The sequence below is a fragment of the Panthera onca genome, chromosome A3 (genome assembly GCF_046562875.1).
Source record: "Panthera onca isolate mPanOnc1 chromosome A3, mPanOnc1 haplotype 2, whole genome shotgun sequence".
Taxonomy (NCBI): domain Eukaryota; kingdom Metazoa; phylum Chordata; class Mammalia; order Carnivora; family Felidae; genus Panthera; species Panthera onca.
Window position 1 is genome coordinate 136,715,254 of NC_138341.1, and position 22,057 is coordinate 136,737,310.

Sequence of the window (22,057 nt, forward strand, 5' to 3'; positions counted from 1 at the left end):
CCAGAGTACCCATTATCTGGTGTCCCCTGGTGGCTGACACCCTATAAAACTGTAGTGACAACCAGGATTCTGATGTGGACTCAGCCAAGATACAGACCATTTCCGTCACCACCTCACACCCGTTTCACTCCTGTCCCACCCCCTTCTTGATGCCTGGCATGATCGACACCCAGAAAAACGAATGATTCTATCCCACCTGGTTCTACAAATGATTTTGGGTGGCAAGCGTTTTGTTCACGTACCCTTCCCAGAGATTCCAAATCCAAATTTTCCAAAAAGCAGGAAGACAGGTCAAACACCTACTGTAAAGCTTACGACGTTGAAAGGGAAATGGAGTCAGTCTTTCTGTGGATCGGCTCTCTTCCCCGGAGGGCAGCAGGGCTCACGTTCCAGGGATTTGTGCGAGTGGAAAAGGTTCTTTCATCAATGAGCAACCCTGTCTGGAATCCCTGTGTTCCAAGGCCTCCCGCCGCAGACCGGGACGGGGACCCTGATGCTTTTCCTGTCCGACATCAATGACAACGCCCCCGCTCTCCGTCCGCATTCTCGATACATGGAGGTCTGTGAGTCTGCGGCGAACGAGACGCTCCTCCTGGAGGCGGAGGATGGCGATCTGGAGCCCTTCGCAGACCCGTTCACGTTTGAATTGGACAAGTTGTGGGGAAATGCAGAAGACACATGGAAATTAGGGGAAAATCGGGGTGAGTATTTGTTCTGGCCAAGGATAAAGGATTGAAGGCAACCTGACTCTCACAGACACAGGCAAAAAAGGAATTTATTGGCTTATGTAACTGAGAAAGATGCCAGGTAAGCCTTTGTTCCAGCAGACCTGGGTCTAGGTGCTCAAGGGACATCCCTGGACAATGTCTGTCCTTACTGTGGCTCTGCCTTTCTCCGGGTTTCTTCTTTTTTATTTATTTATTTATTTATTTATTTATTTAACGTTTATTCATTTTAGAGACAGAGAGAGACAGAGCATGAATGGGGGAAGGTCAGAGAGAGAGGGAGACACAGAATCCGAAACAGGCTCCAGGCTCTGAGCTGTCAGCACAGAGCCCGATGCAGGGCTCGAACTCATGGACCGCGAGATCATGACCTGAGCCGAAGTCGGCCGCCCAACCGACGGAGCCACCCAGGCGCCCCTCCGGGTTTCTTCTTTTGCACGCAGGCTCTCCTCTGGGGTGGCAGGGTGGCTTCCGGGAGTCCCTAGGACCCATCCTAGCACCTGGCAAGAAGACGTATGTCACTGTGTGACCTGGGTCGCCTGCTGGGAGTTGGGAAGGGCAGATACGTGGACTGGCTGGTTCCGAGTCCACGCGGAACCATGCTGGGATCTGGGCTTTACGCCTCCTGACCCACCTGGGCTGAGGGTTCCAGAGGTGCGGCTCTCCCAAAGGAAAACGGGGGTGCTGTTAGCGGGAGGAACCACTGGCATCCATTGCCAACATTCTCCTTTGAGCTTCTAGCAGCGTATCTGCAGAATGTCGCCTGTCTTTTAGTTGCCACTGTGAGCTCATGTTTATGGTTCCCAGACCCAGAGTGTGTAGGGAAACACTGAACTTCTTCCCACAAGAGCTCTGGCCTTTGCCCTTGGCTTCCGGGAATTGCTCTCTAGGCCCTTGGGACGTCCTGCCTGAAAGGAGCGTTTCTGCTTACCTGGGGTCTTGTGCCAATCGGATAGGAACACTGGGATTTAGGGTGGACGCTATGGGTCCTGTGGGTGTCCGGCGATCTCCAAAAGTGCTGGAGCCCGAGGTCAGCCGTACGGGTGGCCGGCCAGGTTTACATGACTGAGTCTTGAGAAAGATTCTGGACACAAGGCTCAGTGAGCTTTCCTGGTTGGCCTTGCTCCAAGAATGTTGTCACTTACCTATGCGGGAAGTGACGCTGTCCTGACAGATACAGAAAGTGACACCGTCCTGACTCCACGGATACTCCTCTGGACTCTGCCCTATGTGCTTCCTGCCCTGACTGATTTTAATCTCTATCCGCTTGCTGTGATAAACCATAACTATGAGCACACAGCCTTCAGTGAGTTCTATGGGTCCTTGGAGAAAATGTTCAAACCTGAGCCTGGCTGAGAAGCCGCGGACTTGTAGCAGGTGTCACAAGTGGGGGTGGTCTTGGTGACTGTTCCCTCTCACTTCGAAGTTGGCTAACTTTTGTACAGAGCCTTGGCACATGGTAGGCACTTAGTAAACACCTGCTGAGCAGATAAGCAAATGAACGAGTGAATTGCATGCAAGGTCCGTTTCCTTTTGCAGGTCGGTCGGTTGAACTTTGGATGTTGAGAAGCCTCCCGCCTGGGAATTACTCTGTGCCACTTTTCATCAGAGACAAACAGGGACTTTCCCGGAAGCAGACCGTCCACGTGAGGGTCTGTTCCTGCCCTGATGGAGTCACATGTGCGGAGCCGTCGGTCACAGGAGCTGGGCTCCTCGTGGGGGCCCTGGTCCCTCCCTTTGCAGCGTTCGTGGCTCTAGCAGGTCAGTGGTCTGCGGAACTGTCCTCGGGATGCGGCTCCTCTCCCTGGCCTGTCAGCCAGCAGTGTGGAGTCCTCCCTCCGGGGCGGGGAGCAGAAGATGGCAGAGATCAGTGGGATGCCTTGAGGATGACCCCTAGGCTCATCGGAGTCACGGACTCAGATCAGACTTTCCCGACCTGGTCGGACATGCTGCCTGTCCGGCGAGAGCAGCTTCTATTCAGCCGGCGGCTGTTGATAGCAACGGAGCCCGTAGATGAACGCTATGCTTTGCAGTAACGCCGGGGGCCACAGTGTACAGATATCTAGGCTCCTGGGCTGGGAGCGGGCTGACGAGGATGCTAGATTTTCAAATAAACGATACGATATTATCGATCGCATGGTATGAATCCATTCAACCAATAGTTATCTGGCACCTGCTCGGGCCCCACGCTGCACTAGTCCTACAGCTACGGAGACGATCGCGGCCCAGTTTGGCCGTGTCCACTCATGGCCGAGTTGCAAGTTATCAGAACCAGATCCCGTCAAAACCCCCGTCCAACTCATTGTCCTGCCTGGTCTCATTGTAGTGGCTCTGCTGTTCCTGCTGCGGTGCTATTGTGGCTCCGAGGCCACGGGGTACGGACGGTCTGTCCCACGTGACCAAGGCCAGCAGACGCTGATCATGTATAACGATGAGAGCCAAGCCATCTCGACCCAGGTAACGGGGCCTCACGTGTCGTGTTTCATGCTGGTGATATCCGCAATTCACAGGCACACCTTCCCATTCATCGTGCCTTCTCTCATCTCTTCAAACTCACGCATGTTTGAGTGGAAAATGGGCAAAAAAAAAAAAAAAAAAAAAATCCCGTGAAAATTGTCCAGCTCAACTACATCGATTTCTTGCGTTAGGTCGGTCATTCTCAACTAGGGGCAATTCAGCCCCCCCGAGGGGCGTGTGGTGATGTCCGGAGACGATTCTGATGGTCGTAACCGGTTGGGCTGGGGAGACGTGTTTTTGGCTTCCAGGGGGTGGAGGGAGGCCAGGGCGGCTCCCGAATGTCCTCCAGTGCACAGGACAGGGAGGGGGCTGGCCGAGGTGCCAGCCGCGCTGAGGTGCAGAAGCCTTGCTTAGAGGCAGACGGTGTCTGCCGCGTGGAGCTTCTCTAGATGGAGAGTGTGTGAGGCTCACCCGTGAACCGCCTGGGGCAGGGGTGAGGCACAACCCGGCCCTCCGCCCTCTCCCGGCCGAGGCTGGGCACCGAGCTCACCAGCCTGGCAGGGACTTCTCATTCCCTTCGTCACAGCGAGCGCGCCATTCACCCTCACATCCTCACCTGTGCACCAGGGATGGCAAAGTCCACCTTAGAGACCGGCTGTGGATCAAGCAAGACCTGCCCGTGGAAGCTTCTCACCCTCCCCAAGACACAGGCGATCGGCAGGTGACTGTTGGGTTTGCAAAGCTGCTGCCACCGCCGCTGACCTTGCTGGGTGTCGTCACAGCAGCCCTGGGCTGGGGTCGGCCGGGCAGCGCAAGGAAGGCGCTGCGAGCTCTCCTGCCTGACTTCACCTGGAACTAAGGGTGGTTGATCTAAAAACCGAAAGCCAAGAAACGTGCGGAGGGAGCACCACCCTTCCTGCGCGGGGGACACGGGACGCCCCATCTTGCTCTCGTCTCGGATCTCCACCCACAACTTTCTCCTGGGAGAACAAGAGACTTGTCGCGCCAAGTGAGACATTTTTGGGAAAAGACAGTCCAATTCACTTTGGCCACGTGCTTGAGTAAAGAGGGAGATGTTCTCAGAAGTGATGGGTGGTTGGAGAAGCTGGCGGTGAGCCAGACCCCTCGGCTTCTTCTCACATTTTCTCTTCCTTCCGGGCGTGAGGGAAAGGGAAGCGACCGCCTTGGGCCATGGTGTGGGTGCACCTGCCTGTGCGCCCACAAAGGACTGCTCTGAGCCCTCCCGGGGTGGGGTCGAGAAGGCAGGAGGTGTGGTACAAACTCTCCAGTACACACAGCACGGCCCAACCCCGGGGACCCCGAGAGCGTCGCCGCGAGCCTTGGAAGAGAATGAGCTTTGGACTCTGAGGCCCCATCAGAACAGGAGTCTTTTTCACCATCATTTCCTGTGAGACGCGGAACAACAAGAAACTCTGCCTCCTGACCAGCAGTTCCGAAGCCGTTGTCTGGATTTACGGGATCTGTATTTTCCAGAGTCGGGATGTTTCCCGTGAGGGTGTTGATCCGTGTTTGGGATGCCACTCCTCGCTCTCTGCCTTTATTTCTGCCGTCTGTAATTTCAACCCCGTCATATTTCTTTCCGTGTGCCCACAGGGAAGGCCAGATGTCAGGGATCAGATGTCAGTCCGGTTGCTAAACACAGCGGGGGCGGAGGCCGAGCTCGGTGCTCAGGTAAGCACGGCCCACCGGCTGCCTGGGTTTAGACGGAGGGCGGCTCTGCGGAGGGTTCCCGTGGCAGGGAGCCCCCGGCCCACATCCCTCACGCCCCTCTGCGAGCCCGCTCGCGCCTGCCTGCCCCCTGCCTCACCTGCAAAGCCCTGTGACTCGGCCTAACAGGTCAGCAGCATCGGGTGACCCCACGCCCAGATTTCAGCCTCAGCGGTGCCACCTTCACGACCTTCTGCCACACGCACATGCCACCCGTGCCAGTGTCCTTTTTACAATATTTCTTTCTCTCAGTGGATTTCTGTCCGGATAAAGCACGTTTCTTTAAACAGGAAATCCTATATTTCAACGGTAAACAAAAAACTAGTTTTACCTGTACGAAGAGCTGAGAAGTGGAAAGTAGATACAATTGAACTAGAACCCCATAACTCTGGGTAGAAAATGCCACCTGCCAAAGGCTCAGGTCTCTGAAGAAGGCAGAGACGGGAGAGCCACGCTGCCACTGGGTGGAGACCCCCCACCCCCGATGCCATCAGGAGTGTGGATGAGGAGTCAGAGGGGGAAGCATCGTCTCACCCTGCAACTCAATGTCATTTAAACCCGTGTTGCCAAACCGGCCAAATCTTCCCTTCTCTACGTGATAGATGATCCCACTTCAAAGACAGCGAGTTAATCCGGGCTGCCATAAATTATTGAGCAGGTGCTTGGCTGGGGGTGAGCAGGGGCCGGTCCACGGGCGTCCCGCCCACCAATCCATGCCCCTGGGGGAGGACGACTGCTCCTTCTCTCTTGCACACCTTGCACACCGATACCGTGTGAGCTGCGTCGGTGGGCCTGTCAGCTTCCAGAGGCCAGAAGCATTGAGCGTGTCCTAGGCATGCACCCTGCAGGCCCCACCCGCTCTTTCCCAGAGCCCCCGGGGGAGGGTGATCGAGGCCTGCCGCTTCTGCTTCTCCATGTGCCTCTGGGTTCCTTTCACCCAGAAAGTGAAAGTCCTGCAAATAGTAACTTCCCCTGTGGTGACGGGTTAAATACAGTGCCATTCACACACCTTCCCTCGGTCAAGGTGTCACGTATGATTTATTGGGTAACCTGATACGTTAAAATCTGCTGCAAAGCATGAGCTTTGTTAAAGCCACCATTAAGATCCACTCCCTGCTTTATTCTCTTGGAAATTTTGTTTCGCCATCGAAGGGCCTAACAGAATAACAGACACCCAAAGCAGAAATTGCCGACAGCCCCACCCTCGAATCCAGCTTCATTGGTCTGTGTCACCGGCTAGGTCTTGTGCACGCACACCCTCGGTTTTCGGGCATCCGCGGCGCTACGGATGGAATGTTCCAGTCCCCGCCTGCAGTCATGGTGGGCCACCTGCTCTGTCCCCAGCCCTGCTCTTGCATTTTTCCACCTTTCTGTCCCCTTCCACCCCCTTCTCCTCACACTAGCTTCTATCTGCACATGAGCATAGCGCGAGGGAAAGGTGCGGAAGGATGCGCACGCGCGCTCTGCTCGCAGCTGGGGGGAAATGCATTATCTTCCGAGTAAATCATCCGCCTCCTCCGCCCCCCAGGATGCACACGACGTGCTCGCACCTGCGTCAAGAACAGCAGAGCAGGAATACTTCGTCTTGGGGACTTCAGTGCATTACAGAAGCTCACCGCCTGTTGCGGTAAGGACCCCTAATGTTTGACAGTTGGCTCCCTTGAGAGGCAGCCCTTGTAGAAGATTCTGTGTTGCCGGTAGAACAAACACAGTCAATGAAAACCTTCTCATTTACCTAACTAGCTATGGTTATTGTTGGCTGTTAAGAGTTGTTGTTTGATAGTTTTGATCAAATATGATGCTTCTTTTTTTAAATTTTTTTAATGTTTATTTATTTTTGAGACAGAGAGAGACAGAGCACGAATGGGGGAGGGTCAGAGAGAGGGAGACACAGAATCCGAAACAGGCTCCAGGCTCTGAGCCATCAGCACAGAGCCCGACGCGGGGCTCGAACTCACGGATCGTGAGATCATGACCTGAGCCGAAGTCGGCCGCCCAACCGACTGAGCCACCCAGGCGCCCCATATGATGCTTCTTTTTAGAACACCCACAAAGAAATACATTTTCTTGTGTCCACCTAAGGGTACCTGAGATAACCCATAAGATTACAAACACGTGGCTTTGGCCCCAATCACATTTCAGCCCTCCTGCCGACTGAGCCCTGACATCCTCCTGCATCGTGTCTTCATGCCCTCTATGTACAAATTCTAGAACTATTGTTTTGATTTTTGGAATGATTTTTCTCGGGGGTGGGGGGAGCCCGGCTGGCTCAGTCGGTGGAGCACGTGACTCTTGATCTTAGGGTTGTGAGTTCGATCCCCATGTTGGGCGTGGGGCCTTAAAAAGTGGTTTTTCTGAAATCATGTGGCTTGGAAGAAACTGTAAAAATAGGCCAGAGAGTTTCTGTGTACAGTTTCACTCAGCTTCCCCCAAAGATAACACAACCAGAACATTTTATCAAAACCAGAAAACTGACTTTGGTACAGCACTATTGTTTTTAAATTTGTATTTAATGTTTATTTTTGAGAGAGAGAGAGAGAGAGAGAGCAGGCACAACTGGGGGAGGGGCAGAGAGCGAGGGAGAGAGAGAATCCCAAGCAGGCTCCACACTGTCAGTGCGGAGTCCAATGTGGGGCTTGAACTCAGGAACCATGAGATCATGACCTGAGCTGAAATCAAGAGTCAGATGCTTAACCGACTGAGCCACCCACGTGCCCCGGTACAAAACTACTAATACGGGTCTCAAATAGAGACCTTACTTGGACTTCACCAGCATAACTAGGTACGACTTTAACAAAAAATGTACAGTTTTGACGACAACTAAAAGAGGTATTCAAGGTCCAAAAAGCCACAATTTCTATGATGGAAAACTTCTAAAAAAGAATTCATGATCTCTATCATTTCATTCTCTTTTCTCAGGCTGTGTTTGAGATAAAAACGTGCTGTTCTTTTTTGCACAAAGATGATGCCGTGGACCCACCCTTGAGTGGGCTTGTGTATTTGTGAACGTGCCCCTCTAACCCTGGAAGGGCTGGCTTCGTGGGCCTGGACCTGGTCGGTCACACGGGGCCCTGTGCTCACAAGGGCCCCGTGCCTGGTTTAAAGCCCTGTTGTCACCACCTTGAAAGTCTTACTGTTTGGACAAGGGGCCCCACGTTTTCATTTTGCAGCGGGCCCTGCAAATCGTGTAGCCGGTTCTGGGTCCCAGGGATGAATGTGCCTCATACGCAGATGTTGAGCCTACGCCCATGGCTCAAAGCGAGCCTTCCTTGGGCCTTCCTAGACCAAAGATGGGGCTTGAAAATCTCACGTGTTCATCCTCCATCTCCACAAAGCACCATGTAGCTGGCTTGTGGATTTTTGCTATGGACAACATTGCCATCACTGGAATTGTTATACCTGTAGTACAAAAGTTAGAAGCGATGTGATTGCAAGAATGTCTAGTTACACGTTTGCCTCCTTGGAAAATTAATATGAAACCAATAGACGTTCCATCCGTGTTACTTTTCCTTTACTGATTTATGTATTTTTCATCCTTTTTAAAATTAAGGGTTGTGACATGCCTTTTGAGCCAAGAGGTGCGAGGAACAAATATTCTACTCCCGTAAGTACAGATGGATGTGTCACCAGGGAGAGGGTTCCCTTACCTTGCTAACAGCTGTGGAAAGCCCTGAAAATTGGAAATTTGAGAAATTCTGCCCAACACCCAAATGAACGAAAAGGAGGCGTGAGTGTGGAGAATGAATTCGAAATAAGTAAAAAACCACACATCTAGACTTGGAAGCATAGAGTTTTTCAGTCCCTGGCAAATTCCTTTTGCTGCCGAGTTGCTAAGAACTTGGCCAAGGCCCGAATATTCTTTTGCCATCCTCTTCACAGGCTTACAGAAGTTTTGAGCTAAGAGGGCCCCAGAGGCCCTCTGGTTCGTTTTGTTCCTAGACCTTACTAGCAGCAAAATTCTTCTGTTCATCTAAGATCCTGGGAAGAATGCCATTGTAAGTAAAACAGATAAGGGAGGCTTCTTATTAATACCCACTTTGAGGATACCGACACTCACAACATAGACCCATTGCCAGAGCAATCAGTGGAAACAGTGGTCCTGCTGAAAAACAAAAAATACAAGTGAGACGTTGTGGATGAAGAATGCAAAATCATGTTATCCCAGCACCTGATTCATTGCCCCACATTGTTGTAAATCGGTTGTTAAAATATCAAGAAAATCTGAATTTACGCCAACAGGCAGTTTCAAATATTAAGTTTTTAGGTAGATCGATTTATAATATCAGTATCTCCTTTGATTAAGCAAACAGGAGATGAAAATTTCATCCAAGTTCATGAAAGCAAATTGTGACACTTTTGCTTTTATGAACATGTTGGGGGAGGACTCGATTAAAAAGACGTAAACGATTTTCCATTATATTATAAAAATAACATTCAATAATATGTTCAAATAATGTGCATATAGTTAAAATGAAATTCAAGCACTCTCGCTGGAGTGTCCTGGGGGAGTCGTGGCCCCGGGGACACAGTTTGAAGCCAGTGACTCAGTGTGGAGGTCAGGAAGCTGTCCCGTTGGTGAGGGCGGGGGCACATGCTGTCTGCGCTCAGGCAGAATGGCCCCGAGTCTCACTGGAGACGGAGAAGGACCAGTGTCCGACCAGTGAGCGCCTGGTGAAGGGCCCGGGTGGCAGGAGAGGTCTCTATCTCCAGGAGCCAAACCTGGCACGGCATCCCCAGCCAGCACCCTCGTCGGGGCCGCGGGTCCTCAGCACTCTTTGTAGCCGTCCACACTTGCTCTCTGGCTAAGTGAGTTTAGTTCAGGTCAGTGGGTGTGATGTGGCAGGTAGGCAGATATGTGTGTAGGTGTGTGTGTGTGTGTATGCATGTGTGTGTGTTACACATGAACTTGTACAACTTATATCTTATGTGGACATGTGAGGTTTTATATATACATGAAATTGTCCCAGACTTTCCCATTTTTCACACGCCTCTCTGGACCGCCACAAGTACCCCTGCACTCAGGGATGGCCGGGAGCCACGTCAGTGTCTTAAAACACAAATCGTATGGAATTGCTGTCCAGTTTAAAACTTCCCGACGGCCTCCCGCCGCACTTGGGAAACAGTCCACAGCCTTTTGGCCCAGGGTCCTCTGGGATGTTCCGCTCACCCCTGGCCTCCACCTGCCGCTCGGGCTCCAGTCTCTCCGTGCTCCCCCTGGACTGCGGGCCTCTGCTGGGCCTTCCACCTGGAAGGCCCTCCTCCTCGGTGGCCCTGGTGTTCCTTCCTCCCGCTCCCCCTCCTCCCGAGAGGCCTCCCTGGCCCCGGCTGGGCGGGGTCCCCCTCACCGCTGCTCCCCAGCGCCTCACTCTTGTTCCTCTTCACCCTCAGGTGCTCCCCTGCACCTGTGTGAGCACAGGAGTGAGGCCGCCTTGCTCTCGTGCCCAGTCGCCTTGCCTGCCTGGCCCCAAGTGGCCCCGACTCCCATGATTCAGTTGTGCAAGCTGCGGGCTTAGCGCGCTTCCCCACCGTGGTGCCCCAGCCGTTGCCAGGCCCAAAGCCCCAGACCCGCAGACACTTGCCAAGTGAGTGAAGGGTGCCTGCCCACCACTGAGAGCCAGGACCAGCTCTTCCAGAATCATCTGGTCACTGAATGGAGTTTGCGAACCTACCTAAAGCCTGCTGGCTGGTCCTGCCGGGGCTCCCTTCCCCAGCCCCCCAGAGCCGCTGCATTGAAAGGTCCAGCATCGGCACCTGCCGGGCCTCCCCCTCTCCCAACGCTCAAATAGGGGACATGTGTGCACTTAGTCCTTGGCCTGCCAGTCCCTGGGTGGCCCTCTGGCTGGGAGGTGGCCCTGTCCCTGCCGGGCAGCAGAGGTCAGGAAGGTGAAGGGCCCCCCTCACTGGTGTTGGGGTTCTGCTGGTTGGCTTCGCAGGTGTACCGGGATGCCGTGGTGCCCAGACGATGCCCGGAAGTGAGCGCGGGGACGATGGTGGAGACCCTGAGCCAGGTGGGAAAGGCTTCCTTTTGTCAGTGTGCCTTCCGCTTCTGCCTCTGACTCTAGGTCCCCGGACCCTGTTTGGTGAAGCCAGGTGATGCTCCCCTGGCCGTGAGGATGGGTGGCAGGCAGGGCGGCGCCACTGTGGCTTGAGGAACCAGACCTTGGTGCTCCACAGTCACCGCCTGGGGCCTGCCCTGTGTCAGGTCCCTCTGGGGCCCGGCCAGTCCCTGGGGTGGGAGCTCCACACCTCGGTGAGGCCCTGAGGCCACAGGGAGCGTGGTCCCTCCCCAGCCCAGCGGATGGACAAAACCACAAATACTTTATGTCTCCAAGTCTGGAAGCGAAGGCACACGGTCCAGGCGCCTTTGGGAGGGGGCCGAGTGTCCCGCACGGTCGTGGCTGCGTCCCGAGGCGTCATCGGCCCCGCTGCGGGCGGGGAGGACGGAGAATGGGCCACCCAAACTGCAGCGTCTGCCCGTCTCTCCCTGTGGGGACAGGGCCGCGTCACACCTGACACGTGGTGGCCAAGGATGGAGGACAGAGCGGGTGACGGGTGCTCAGACCCAAGGCCGGACCGGGGGCCGCCGAGGGCCCCTCTCCTTGAATGACCACCCCCAGCTTTGAGCAACGTCCAGGGGGCCCCCCATCCGCCCGCCTGCAGGGAGACCCGAGCGAGCGGCTCACTGCACACCCGGCAGATAGAGTCACCGGCACCTGGGGATGGTCACGTGGCATCTGGCAGCCCCTAGTGGCACACAGCTGCACCCAGGGGGCCGTGGGGAAGGGCCAAAGGTGCCCGCCCGCTGGGTCCAGCCCGGGTCGTCCTCCATCCTCCAGGCAGGAAGGCGGCCTGTGTTGGGTACGAGCCCGGAGCGCTGTGCTCGGTGGAATCGGTGGAGGAAAACAGATTAAAGGCCTGGTTCCTTCCCCGATGAGCCTTCTACCTTAGGTGGGGCTTGATGATGAACTATTGATCTTCTGGGGCCTCTGAAATCGCTGCATCAGGGCCCAGGGGCCGCTGCCGCGTCGTCAGCCTCGGGGGTTTTGAGCCTGCACGGTGCGGACCCCGCTGCGGGTTGTCATTCATGATCCCTCCAGCGCCCCTGGGGGGACGTGAGGGGACTGGTGAGGCCTCGGCCAGAGCGTGGGCACGTCGCCAGCTGGAGGCGCTTCCTTTCCTCCCCCGCCCCCCCGCCCCCCGGGGTGAGGGCCAGACGGTGACCACAGTCCCCGAGCGAGCGGACGCGGGCAGGGGCCTACCTGTGGGCGCCTGTGGACACGGGGCTGAGACGCTGCGTCTCCCGCTGAACACAGAGCCTGGGAGGGGCTCCCGTGAGCCCCAGGAAGCTGGGTACAGCGGGGAGCTTGGGGACAGGGATGGTGTCCGGGACCCCTCCACTTCCTCTTTCCGGCCTTCTCCCGCCTCCCGCCTCCTCCTCGGGCTCTGGGCCCTCTGGTTCTGAACGTCCCCGTGCCCTCTGTGAGCTCGCCCTCTCGGGATCTGCCGCTAAACCCGCTCCCCCCTGGGCTGACGTGGCTCAGGTCCAGACGGCACCCTCCCCGAGGCGCTGGAAAGCAAGCAGGTGGGAGTCTGTCCGGCAAACATTTAGCGAGTCTCTCGGGCCAGAACAAGCCGGAGAAGGCTTCGCAGAGAGACGCCTTGGGCCCTGAAGGATGAGCGGGAGTTTGCTCAGTGGAGGCTGGCAGGTGGGGGCGGGACAGCGGGAGCCAGGAGGGGGGGCATCGGGGTGCGGGGGGCGAGGCTCACCCAAGGGGTCAAGGCGGGGGTGGGAGGGGGAGCCAGGCCGCGCAGGCCGCGAGCTCGCCACGGTTCCCTCCGGGAGAGCAGCTGGGGAGCGGGAGGGTGGTCTCCTTCCCCTCGGCTGCCGTTTCTGAGTCTGCAGAAACTTCTGAGACAGCCGGGGACAAAGAAGAGCGCGCCATTAACACTGCACTGGGGCAGTCCCCCCCCACTTCCCCTCCCCACCCCCCCCGGCCCCCCCCGTGGACCCTGGAGAAAACGGACGGCGTGTGGAAGAACCTGGCACTTACCTTCTCTTCCCCTGGCTTTTCTCCAGAAGCTCTGTGGCGTTGACGCCCTAGCAGGTGACACTGGTCACCGGCCTCGCATCTACGCGGAGGAGGGAGAGTGCGAAGGAGCAGAAAGCCTCAGTTCTCTTGCCTGCTCGGAACCGGACTCGGGCTTCAAAGGCTGCTCCGCTTGAAGAAATGTATGCTGAGTCAGGTGGTCCTGCCTAGAACAGCCCATTTTGGACAACTGGGATAATTCGTGGAGGGTATTCAAGGGAGTTCACCTGCTATGCTAGTCAAGGGACTTTTCTTCTCCCCAACCCTCCTCCTAGTCCTAAACTAAGGGTAAACTGTGAGGCTGGATTCTGATATTTTCGGACCAGGCATCTTGAGCCGAAGCAAAACAACAGGTTATGCTTTTTTATAAATGTGACTTGTCAGATTTTTTTTTTTTTTTAAGAGAGACTCCCTCCTTCTGTTAACAGCCCAGCTCTGAGGGGAAATGAAATGATAATTTATAGATTAGCCAGCAATTTCGTGACAACAGGTTAATACTGGGGGGAAATGTAAACTAGATAGTTTTTAGTGATTATTTATTTCTATAAGTATGATTCTGCTTCAGTTTAAGTAAAAAAATAGATAAACAGGGAAATGTTTTTGGAATATTTGTGAGCAGTATTTTTAGTGATGGTCAAAAAACAAATACTGGTTCCTTTGCACTTGTTGAGTAAAGAAATATGTTATCGTAAGACAAAGGATCATGGTTATCACTTTATAAGCTGTACATACTTTAAAACATGAATAGGTATGATTTAACTTGTATTTATTACATATGAAAGAATTTATATACATATGTAAAAGAATTTAGTAGCCATGGAATGAATACATTCCAATTAGATTTTATCTTTAAGCAAAACTCAAACTTGGGACACGTGGGTGCCTCGGTTGAGTGCCTGACTCTGATTTTGGCTCAGGTCACGATCCCAGAGTCGTGGGATCGAGCTCCGAGTTGGGCTTTGTGCTAAGCATGGAGCCTGCTTAAGCTTCTCTCTCCCTCTCCCTGCCCCTACCCCTACCCCTCGTACCCTATATCTCCCTCTCTTAAAATAAATAAAATAAACTAAAAAAAAAGAGAAATATTATAAAAAAACCCCAAACTGAGTTTTTACTTGTCTACTTACTGCTAGTTTAAGTGTGTGTGTGTGTGGGGGGGGGGGTGGGGTGGGGGGTGGGGAGGGTAGTTTCTTTTAAAATTCTTTTAAAAAAATTTAAATAGCAGGACATTTGCCCTATAAAGAGTTCTCTTGTCTGGGTAACAGATGTATGTGTGGCACAGAAGTGAATGTATGTTCCTCACACGAGGAAGCCCCCGCTGGACCGATCATTGGACCACCTTATTCTGGACTCAAAATGAGGGAGATTTAAATATGTCTTGTTTAAGCTGCAGCTCTTTCGGATTTTCTGCCACTCCTGGGCAAATCTAATGTTAACTGATACAAAAGAAAGGACGAAGCAGGGCACCTGGATGGCTCAGTTGGTTGAGCGTCCGACTTCGGCTCAGGTCATGATCTCGCGGTTTGTGAGTTCGAGCCCCGCATCGGGCTCTGTGCTGACAGCTCGGAGCCTGGAGCCTGCTTCGGATTCTGTGTCTCCGTCTCTCTCTGCCCCTACCCTGCTCATGCTCTGTCTCTCTCTCTCAAAAACAAATAAAGATTAAAAAAAATAAAAGCAAAACAAGACAAAACAAAAGAAAGGACCAAGAGAAGCGAACCGCCAAGCAGTAGAGTAACAGTGGTATGATGATGTTGATAGTAACAGAATACAAACAAGATAGTTTTCTTGTGTGAGTAATTTTGCTCAGCAAAAGCCTAGTGCTATCAGGACACTTTAATAAATACATTGGCTATCTAAAAGCCCAGGGCCAAAATTAAAAAAAAAAAAAGTATATAATTGATAGGCACCATCTTTTGCCGTGCCCTCTCACGCCCCGGGAAGTATCAGGAGAAACACGTTGGCTGTGGAATCAGTGAAGTATTACATTAAGCAGTTTCAGCTGACTCAGGGTCACAACTTCCCCTTCTTTCTGAAGAAGCATTTCCTTCAAAGAAATCTCAAGGGTCTGTACGTGGTTACTTCACTCATCACCTAGGGCTCTGGGTAACTGAAGAGGAAGAAAACCATCTCGGAAACACTGGGACATCGACGTGGCGCCTGAGTGTGTACGATAGCTGTGCGAATGCTTCAATGATTCAGGAGAGACTCTAGGACATTTTCTGGGTAATTAGGGATAAAAGTAACTTTTTAGAAAACTACGCTTTTGAGACTGAATTGTTGCCAGGATCAGTAGGTGGTCATTAGACCTTCCTGCATCTGAGGCAACGGCCAGAAAACCAGGGCAGTGGGGCGGATATGGTTCACCATCTGCCTTTGTAAATAAAGTTTTATTAGCACACAGCTATGTTCTTGCAGTGTCTGTGTATCATCTATGACTGGTTTTGTGCTGTCACGGTAGAGCTGTATGCCCACAAAGCCAAACATATTTAACGTGTGCCAACCCTTGGTGAAGGCATTTTTTAGTGGAAACCCCGTATCGTATCAAACATTTGCATTTTATGTTTTAAATTTTTTTTCAGTTTATTTTCTTATTTTGAGAGAAAGAGAGAGGGTGTGCAAGCAGGGAGGGGGCAGAGAGAGAGAATCCCAAGCAGGCTCCACACTGTCTGCACAGAGCCCGACGCAGGGGCTCGATCTCACGGACCCTGGGATCACGACCTGAGCCAAAATCAAGAGTCAGATGCTTAACCGGCTGAGCCACCCAGGCGCGTAAGGCGGATACGCACCCGTATCACACATTTGAAGATGTATCCACAGCCTGTGTTAAAAACAGACACACTGCCGTACAAATTCTGAAAGGTTTTAAATAAGTTTGTTTTTGGCTACAGGCAGCTTGCTTCATTTACTACTGGTTATGAAATCTTGGCAGCTGCGTATACTTGTGAATTCTTGCATTATGAGAGACTCTGCAACTAATTGTTTTCAAAAGTAATAAAATACCGATGAAAAATTCATGAATGCGGAATTTAACAATTAATGAGGAGAACAAAGTATTATATTTTGTAGATGCTTAATTAGACATTTATTAATTTTAATTTTGCTGCTCCCTTAGTGTGTTTGGAAGGCAATATTTTTTCAGATCTTGACCATTTTCATAGGTCTCGAGCGTTGGGGGCGTGGTGTCCAGCAGAGACGGTTTGTGTAACACACACGCGGCATACAGCCCCTCCCTTTAGGATGCCGGTCTGTATTATGTATGATCACTTTCCCCGACTGACATGATTCATGGATGTTCTCACCACAAGGTTTTTCTCAAGTCTGTGTACATGACTTAAAAAGTTTCTGCGGCACCTGGCTGGCTTAGTCAGGCAAGCGTCTGACTTCGGCTCAGGTCACGATGTCATGGTTTGTGGGTTCGAGCCCCATGTCGGGCTCTGCGCTGACAGCTTAGAGCCTGGAGCCTGCTTCGGACATCATCTCCCTCTCTCTCTGCCCCTCCCTGGCTCCAACTCTGTCTCTCTCTCTCAAAAATAAATAAACATTTAAAAAAATTTTTTAAAATAAGAAGTTTCTATTAGAAACACTGGCATCAGGAGGTTTTGGTGAAAATGCTGAATTTACATATATTCGTGAACTAAATCAAAATCTTATTAATAGCAATGAAGAAGGCAATAAAAACAGAAATAGTAAATATTTTCAGGGAAAATGTGATTTTATTAAGAACATTAGCCTCTAAATGACTTAGTAGTCCAAGGCTAGCTGCAGTCTGGGAAGTTAAATATTTTGCATTTCATCAATTTTGGTTTTCCATTTGCATTAATAGTCTCGTTGGTTTTATGGGTGCTTCTCATCGGAGGTGTTTGTTTTGGTCACTTCTGTGATTCACTGAGCACAGAAGCCCTCCTAGCTGTTAAAACCTCCCCAACAGAAACAGTAGCCCGGAGACCCTCACTTTATGTCCCCGTGAAGTAGGTGTAGCAAAAGCATCCTCAAGAATGATGCGTGGGCAGAAGACTGCACACCTTGTCTGGTCATTGTCTCTTCTGCAAGGTGCATGTCAGAGGCATAAATCTGTCCTGAAGAAGGAGGAGGCTAGAGAATTCTAGAGCTAGAATAGGAGAGACACTGATACTGAACTTTTCCACATTAGCAGAGCCTAATTGCCCCCAAATCCATCACCTCTCATTCCTCAACAGAAACTTGACTTTTCTGCCATCCAGAATGGAAGTGACCCTTCCATCCTCCCTTGAGCCAGGTATGACCATGCGACTAAGTTCTGGCCAACGGAAGGCAACTTCCTGGAAGTGTCCCTGATGAGGGCAGATGTGTCTGTCTGTTCCCACTCTTCTTCTTCTACTGGGTTGGAATGAGGATTTGATGGCTGGCGCTGAGGCAGCCATCCTGGGCATCACCATTAGTGCTGATATATGGCATGCCAGCAAGACAGAAGACGGGTCAGTTCCTGCCGCCATGGAGTCCCGCTGGACCGTCCATGGACCACCTTACTGTGGACTCAGAATGCGGGAGATTTAAAAGTCCCGTTGAAGCCACTGCTCCTTTGGATTTTCCGGGCAAATCTAATCTTAACTGATAGAAAAAAAAGGACCAAGAGAGGTGAGCTGTGAGTAGCAGAACAGAGACATGTGGCACCGACTCCGTGGATGTTGGCAGGTGTCAGGGACTCAAACACTGTGGGCCAGAGGCCTGGCGACAGCGTGGAGAAATGAAGCAGTTGCTAACAGCTGTCCCCTGCTGTTTTTTGAAAAGCGGCCCGTGTTCTGAGCTCGGATCGAGGGAGGGATGACAGGAGAGAGCCATGACGCAGAAGCGTGGTAGCCGCTGCTTGCTGCCCTTAGCAAAGCTTTACAAGAGAGCGGCCGGCGTAGGCGTGGGAAGAGGGGACGCCCTGTGATGATGGAGACGCTCCCTGCCTGCAGCCTGCCACCGAAAGTGACCGAGAGCTTGGTAATTTGGAGCCTTGCAGGGTTGAAAAAGCAACTGCTAGGCTCTCCCACGGCATCCGGAACTGGGATGGTCTTCCACAAAGCAGCACACTTAGCAGAAAAGAAACCCGAGCCCCATCCCACCGACGTGTGAAGTTCGCAGCAAAGCCCGTGGCCGCCGGAGGCTCGGGGTGGCCGGGACATCGCGCCAGGAGACGGGGGGGGGGGGGGGGGGGGGGGGGAGGGCCGCGTGCAGGCCAGTGAGTGAAGACGGCCGACACTTCAGGGTTAGAAACTGCCTTGACGGCTAGAGCTGATGGGCAACTGATGGATCCGAGGTCCACACGTTTTGGAACAAACACTCTGCCAAAGAAACCACAGCCTGGTCTGCAAGCGCCCGGGACTGCCCAGCCCCAGAGCAATCCCTGGAGCCACCGCCACAGAGACCCCAGGACGACACGCCCTCTGACGCCCACATGGGGCAGGGGCGGCAGAGACGCACCTGGCGAGGACCCCGGCGGGGGGGGGGGGGGGGGGGGGCGTGGCGTCCTGGCTGTTCCTCCTGCTCGGATTGGCGCACGTGGATGGACCAGGGGAGGTTGTGCTTCTCAGTCTTCGCTCCAGAGGGGCGTTTCTCGTGCCGGCGTCTCCTTCCCACTCACCCGCCTTATGCTGGGTGGACTGGGAGCCGGGGACTGCCTGGTTCGTAGCTTCGAACCGTTTCTGGTGGGGAGGTTTTCCGCCTTATCCTTGGGACCCTGCGTTTTGAGGCACATGCGGGGCCTGGCTGGGGCTCTGCCGCTGTGTCCGGGGGTGCGGTGGGGGTGGGGGTGGGTCGTGGGTGCAGCAGAAGGGCGAGCGCCGATATGTGGGTGGCTGCAGGGTGGGCGGTGGCCGAGACTGCTACCCAGCCCACAACCCCGTGCCTTCTTCCTTCTCCTAAGAAATAAAGTCCCTGAGTTTTAGCCAGAGTATGGCTTCCTCAAATGCAAACATCTCCCGGACTTGCCTGACCTGGATGCGACCAGGTAACCGGGTTCTGGAATGTACGTGTAGAGCTTTACCCACCACGCAGCTCATGTTGGGAGGAGCCTAGACCCTCACACCGGCAGCCACGAGGGCCCGGATCAGCGCACTTTCACGGGAGAGGAAAATAAACGCAGCCCACTGTTTACTTGGGGGGGGGGGAGGGCTGTCTGTCACTTACAGCCAAGCAGAATAGTAAGCCACCTAAATTATATGACCTGAGAAACGAACCTATAAATAGAAAAAACCCTTGTGTGTGTACTAATGTGCGTTATGCTTTAGAGAAGTTACCTTTGTCAGTTCGTCTTATCCACCGAAGAGATATTTTTTCATTACGTTCAAACACATTTTTGTACGATTAGTGTTTTGCAGTTATAACATGCTGCATTTTTCCTTAATATGTTTCTACAATTCTTTTTAAAAATGTCTGTTACAGGGGCGCCTGGGTCGGTTAAGCATCCGACTCTGGATTTCGGCTCGGGTCACGATCTCACGGTTGGTGGGTTTGAGCCCCGTGTCGGGCTCTGCACTGGCACTGTGGAGCCTGCTTGGGATTCTGTCTCTCCCTCTCTCTCTCAAAAATAAATAAATAAACACACACAAAAATGTGTCACTATCCCGTGGCAGATCCTTTAAAATATAAGGACACATAGTGCATAGGTTACATAGTATCTTTCTGGCACTGGATTAGATTTTTGGCCAAAAAGTCATTTTGCCAAAAGTCATTCGGGACCTTGCTGGGTAAGCAGTGAGTGATGGGTGTCAGTGATTCTGTTTAGAGCTGGGAGTAGGGGTGAAGGTGGCCAGACCGGGAAGGAGCTGGGTCCGGGGAAGTTCTCAAGGGGACCTGTCAGATGTTTGAGCCGTGGGCTCCCTGGGCAGCCGCGCTGGATGGGTTCACCGTGCCCAGCTGGCCCTCTGAGGTCCCGATATGCCCTATTTTAAGAACAGGAGCTTCATTCTACAGTTTGTGCCTTGAGACGTTCAGTCGGGTCCCCTGGATCCCAAATGAGCACGCTTACCTGGTGGGGTGGTGTTACCAGGGTCTCTGCTTTAACCAAGAGGAAATTTCTCAAGGCTGCTATGTCATGCGGTTGGAGACATAAAAATCCACACATGAATCTGAACCCACGAAGGAGGCCCCCACTGGGCACAGGGCGGTGAGCAGGTCCTAGGTTCTCAGAACCATATCGTTGGGGCCACTGTTCCCTTTCCAGACACTGCAGTGCCCGTGTTAACTAACCGGTGACCTGACTGAGGGGAAAGAAAGGAGAATGATTTTGTTGTTAGGATTATTCACGTTACATTAATGAGCCACCTCCAACGGTCCACACGCGCCAGTCTCTGGGGGAAAAACCCAGTTTGGCGAAGTTTTCAGTTGGTATCTACTGAGAGCTCCAGGGTTTTTTTTTTGTTTTTGTTCTTTAATTTTTAAATTAAAAAAATTTTTTTTTGCTTTTAAATGTTTATTTTTGAGAGAGAGAGAGAGAGAGAGAGAGAGAGCGTGAGCAGGGGAGGGTCAAAGAGTGAGGGAGACACAGAATCCAAAGCAGGCTCCAAGCTCTGAGCTGTCAGCACAGAGCCTGACTTGGGCCTCCAACTCACAAACTGAGATCATGACCTGAGCTGAAGTCAGAGAGGCTTAACCGACTGAGCCACCCAGGTGCCTGTCCAGGGCTGTTTTTACCAGCCTGTTCACAGGTCAGTGGTTCCAACGGGAGTGGCTGTGCCTCCAGGGACACCAGGCAATGTCTACAGACACTTCTGGTTGTTACAACCAAGGGGTGGGTGTACGGGCACAGGCAGGGTGGATGCTGGGGTGCTGCTGAACCTCTGCAGGGCACAGGACACCCCCCACAGAGAACCACCCGGTTCATAGACCCACACGGACCCCCTCTGAAATACTGTTCGGATGCCAAGAAGCTAATGACCTCAGTTCAATCCAAACAACAAAGGGCTCTGAGGCGGGGGTGGGGGGAGGAAACATCCAGCAGCAGTCTGAACCCTGCGCCCAGGGCACCCACCCAGGGCCAGGCCGCCGCTCTCCCCCCTGGCCTGGCCTGTCAACCAGTTCCTCTGGGTTGACAGTGTCCCCTTATGGAAGCGCTCTTGAGCTCCCGGCGGGCTGGGAGTAGAACAAAGATAATTAGACGGGAGCGGCTCGCCCCTGATCCAGACAAACCCGGAGCAGACGAACTCACAGGTGGAATGCTTTCAGCCCAGCGTAATCAACTCCTAGCACTCAGCGCTCCGTTTAGCAGGAGGTGGGCCTGGAAACTTCCGTGTTAGCAGAGCCCAGTGCCAGGCCCAAGGCCACAAGCAGACCCGTGGCCCAAAGCGGGGGCCCAGCTCACGAACCTGCGGGGCTCTCCCTTGCTGGGGACGTCCCAGGTCAGGGCCTCAGAGTCTAGTTGTAAAGTGTCATAGATTCAAGAGCCTCAGTTTCCAGGGACATCAGGATGATCCAGAATCGACTGCGGCAGAGCAGAGGAACGCTGGCGGGTCGGTACGGCAGGTCTCTAGCTCTCTGTCCGTCTGTGACTGCACCGACTTCTGGGAAAGCCCATGCGCACTCCAGGCGTGGATCCGGAATGGTCTAAGCCCCTCGGCTAGCCCCTCCCCTTGCCCACCATGATTGGCTCAGAGATGAGTACATCACTGGGTCTGAGCCAATGAGGGTCAGGTCCAGGAGTTGGAAGGCGGCCGTGTCTTAAACGCAGGGACTGTGGAAGCCGCTTTGCAGGGACTGTGGGGGCACCAGTTGTGGGCAGCGTGGAGGGTTGCTGAGATGAGCGAAGGGCAGGGGCTGCGGCAGGATACTGATGAGGAGAAGGTGAAGTCAAGAGTGACCTAGCTTCCAGCCAAGCACCCCTTTTCCAGAAGGTTCTTTATGACCATAAAGGTTTGAGTCAGTGTATTTGTGCATGTAATAGATTTCTCCTCCTTAAAAAGATTCAATTATAGATTCAAGCATCTGAAATTCAATACTCAAGGATTAATTGAATTAAATTATTTGTAAAAACTTCTCCAGGTTCTTTGCATGAAAGGAGTGTAATATTCATGAAATTCTGTTTGTAATTTCCAGTAGTTGATA

At 53.0% G+C, this 22,057-nt stretch overlaps 1 protein-coding gene and 1 long non-coding RNA gene across 4 annotated transcripts in view; one reads left to right on the forward strand and one right to left on the reverse strand.

The window, feature by feature from the left end:
- CDH26 (cadherin 26) overlaps window positions 1-14,071 on the forward strand; it is a 41,878-nt gene extending 27,807 nt beyond the window's left edge. Inside the window, exons 11-18 of one of the 2 annotated variants that reach the window (XM_060621463.3) lie at window positions 462-701; window positions 2,265-2,486; window positions 3,052-3,182; window positions 4,797-4,874; window positions 6,439-6,537; window positions 8,461-8,514; window positions 10,844-10,918; window positions 12,988-14,071. In XM_060621463.3, the coding sequence (XP_060477446.3) occupies window positions 462-701; window positions 2,265-2,486; window positions 3,052-3,182; window positions 4,797-4,874; window positions 6,439-6,537; window positions 8,461-8,514; window positions 10,844-10,918; window positions 12,988-13,134 (1,046 nt within the window). In that variant the 3' untranslated portion in view covers window positions 13,135-14,071. Of the gene's footprint in view, window positions 1-461; window positions 702-2,264; window positions 2,487-3,051; window positions 3,183-4,796; window positions 4,875-6,383; window positions 6,538-8,460; window positions 8,515-10,843; window positions 10,919-12,987 lie in introns of those variants that run through there. The other variant, XM_078443885.2, reaches the window with a different exon arrangement.
- A 4,108-nt stretch (window positions 14,072-18,179) lies between these two features.
- Window positions 18,180-21,720, reverse strand: LOC144615853 (uncharacterized). 2 transcript variants are annotated; one of them, XR_013554467.2, is made up of 4 exons: window positions 21,322-21,720; window positions 19,986-20,217; window positions 18,440-18,876; window positions 18,180-18,300 (listed from the first exon to the last, which is right to left on the reverse strand). It is a non-coding gene; the product is annotated as an uncharacterized LOC144615853 (long non-coding RNA). The 2 variants fall into 2 exon arrangements; XR_013554468.2 differs by having other exon boundaries at window positions 18,440-18,695; window positions 21,322-21,714.
- Between the last annotated feature and the right edge of the window lie 337 nt (window positions 21,721-22,057).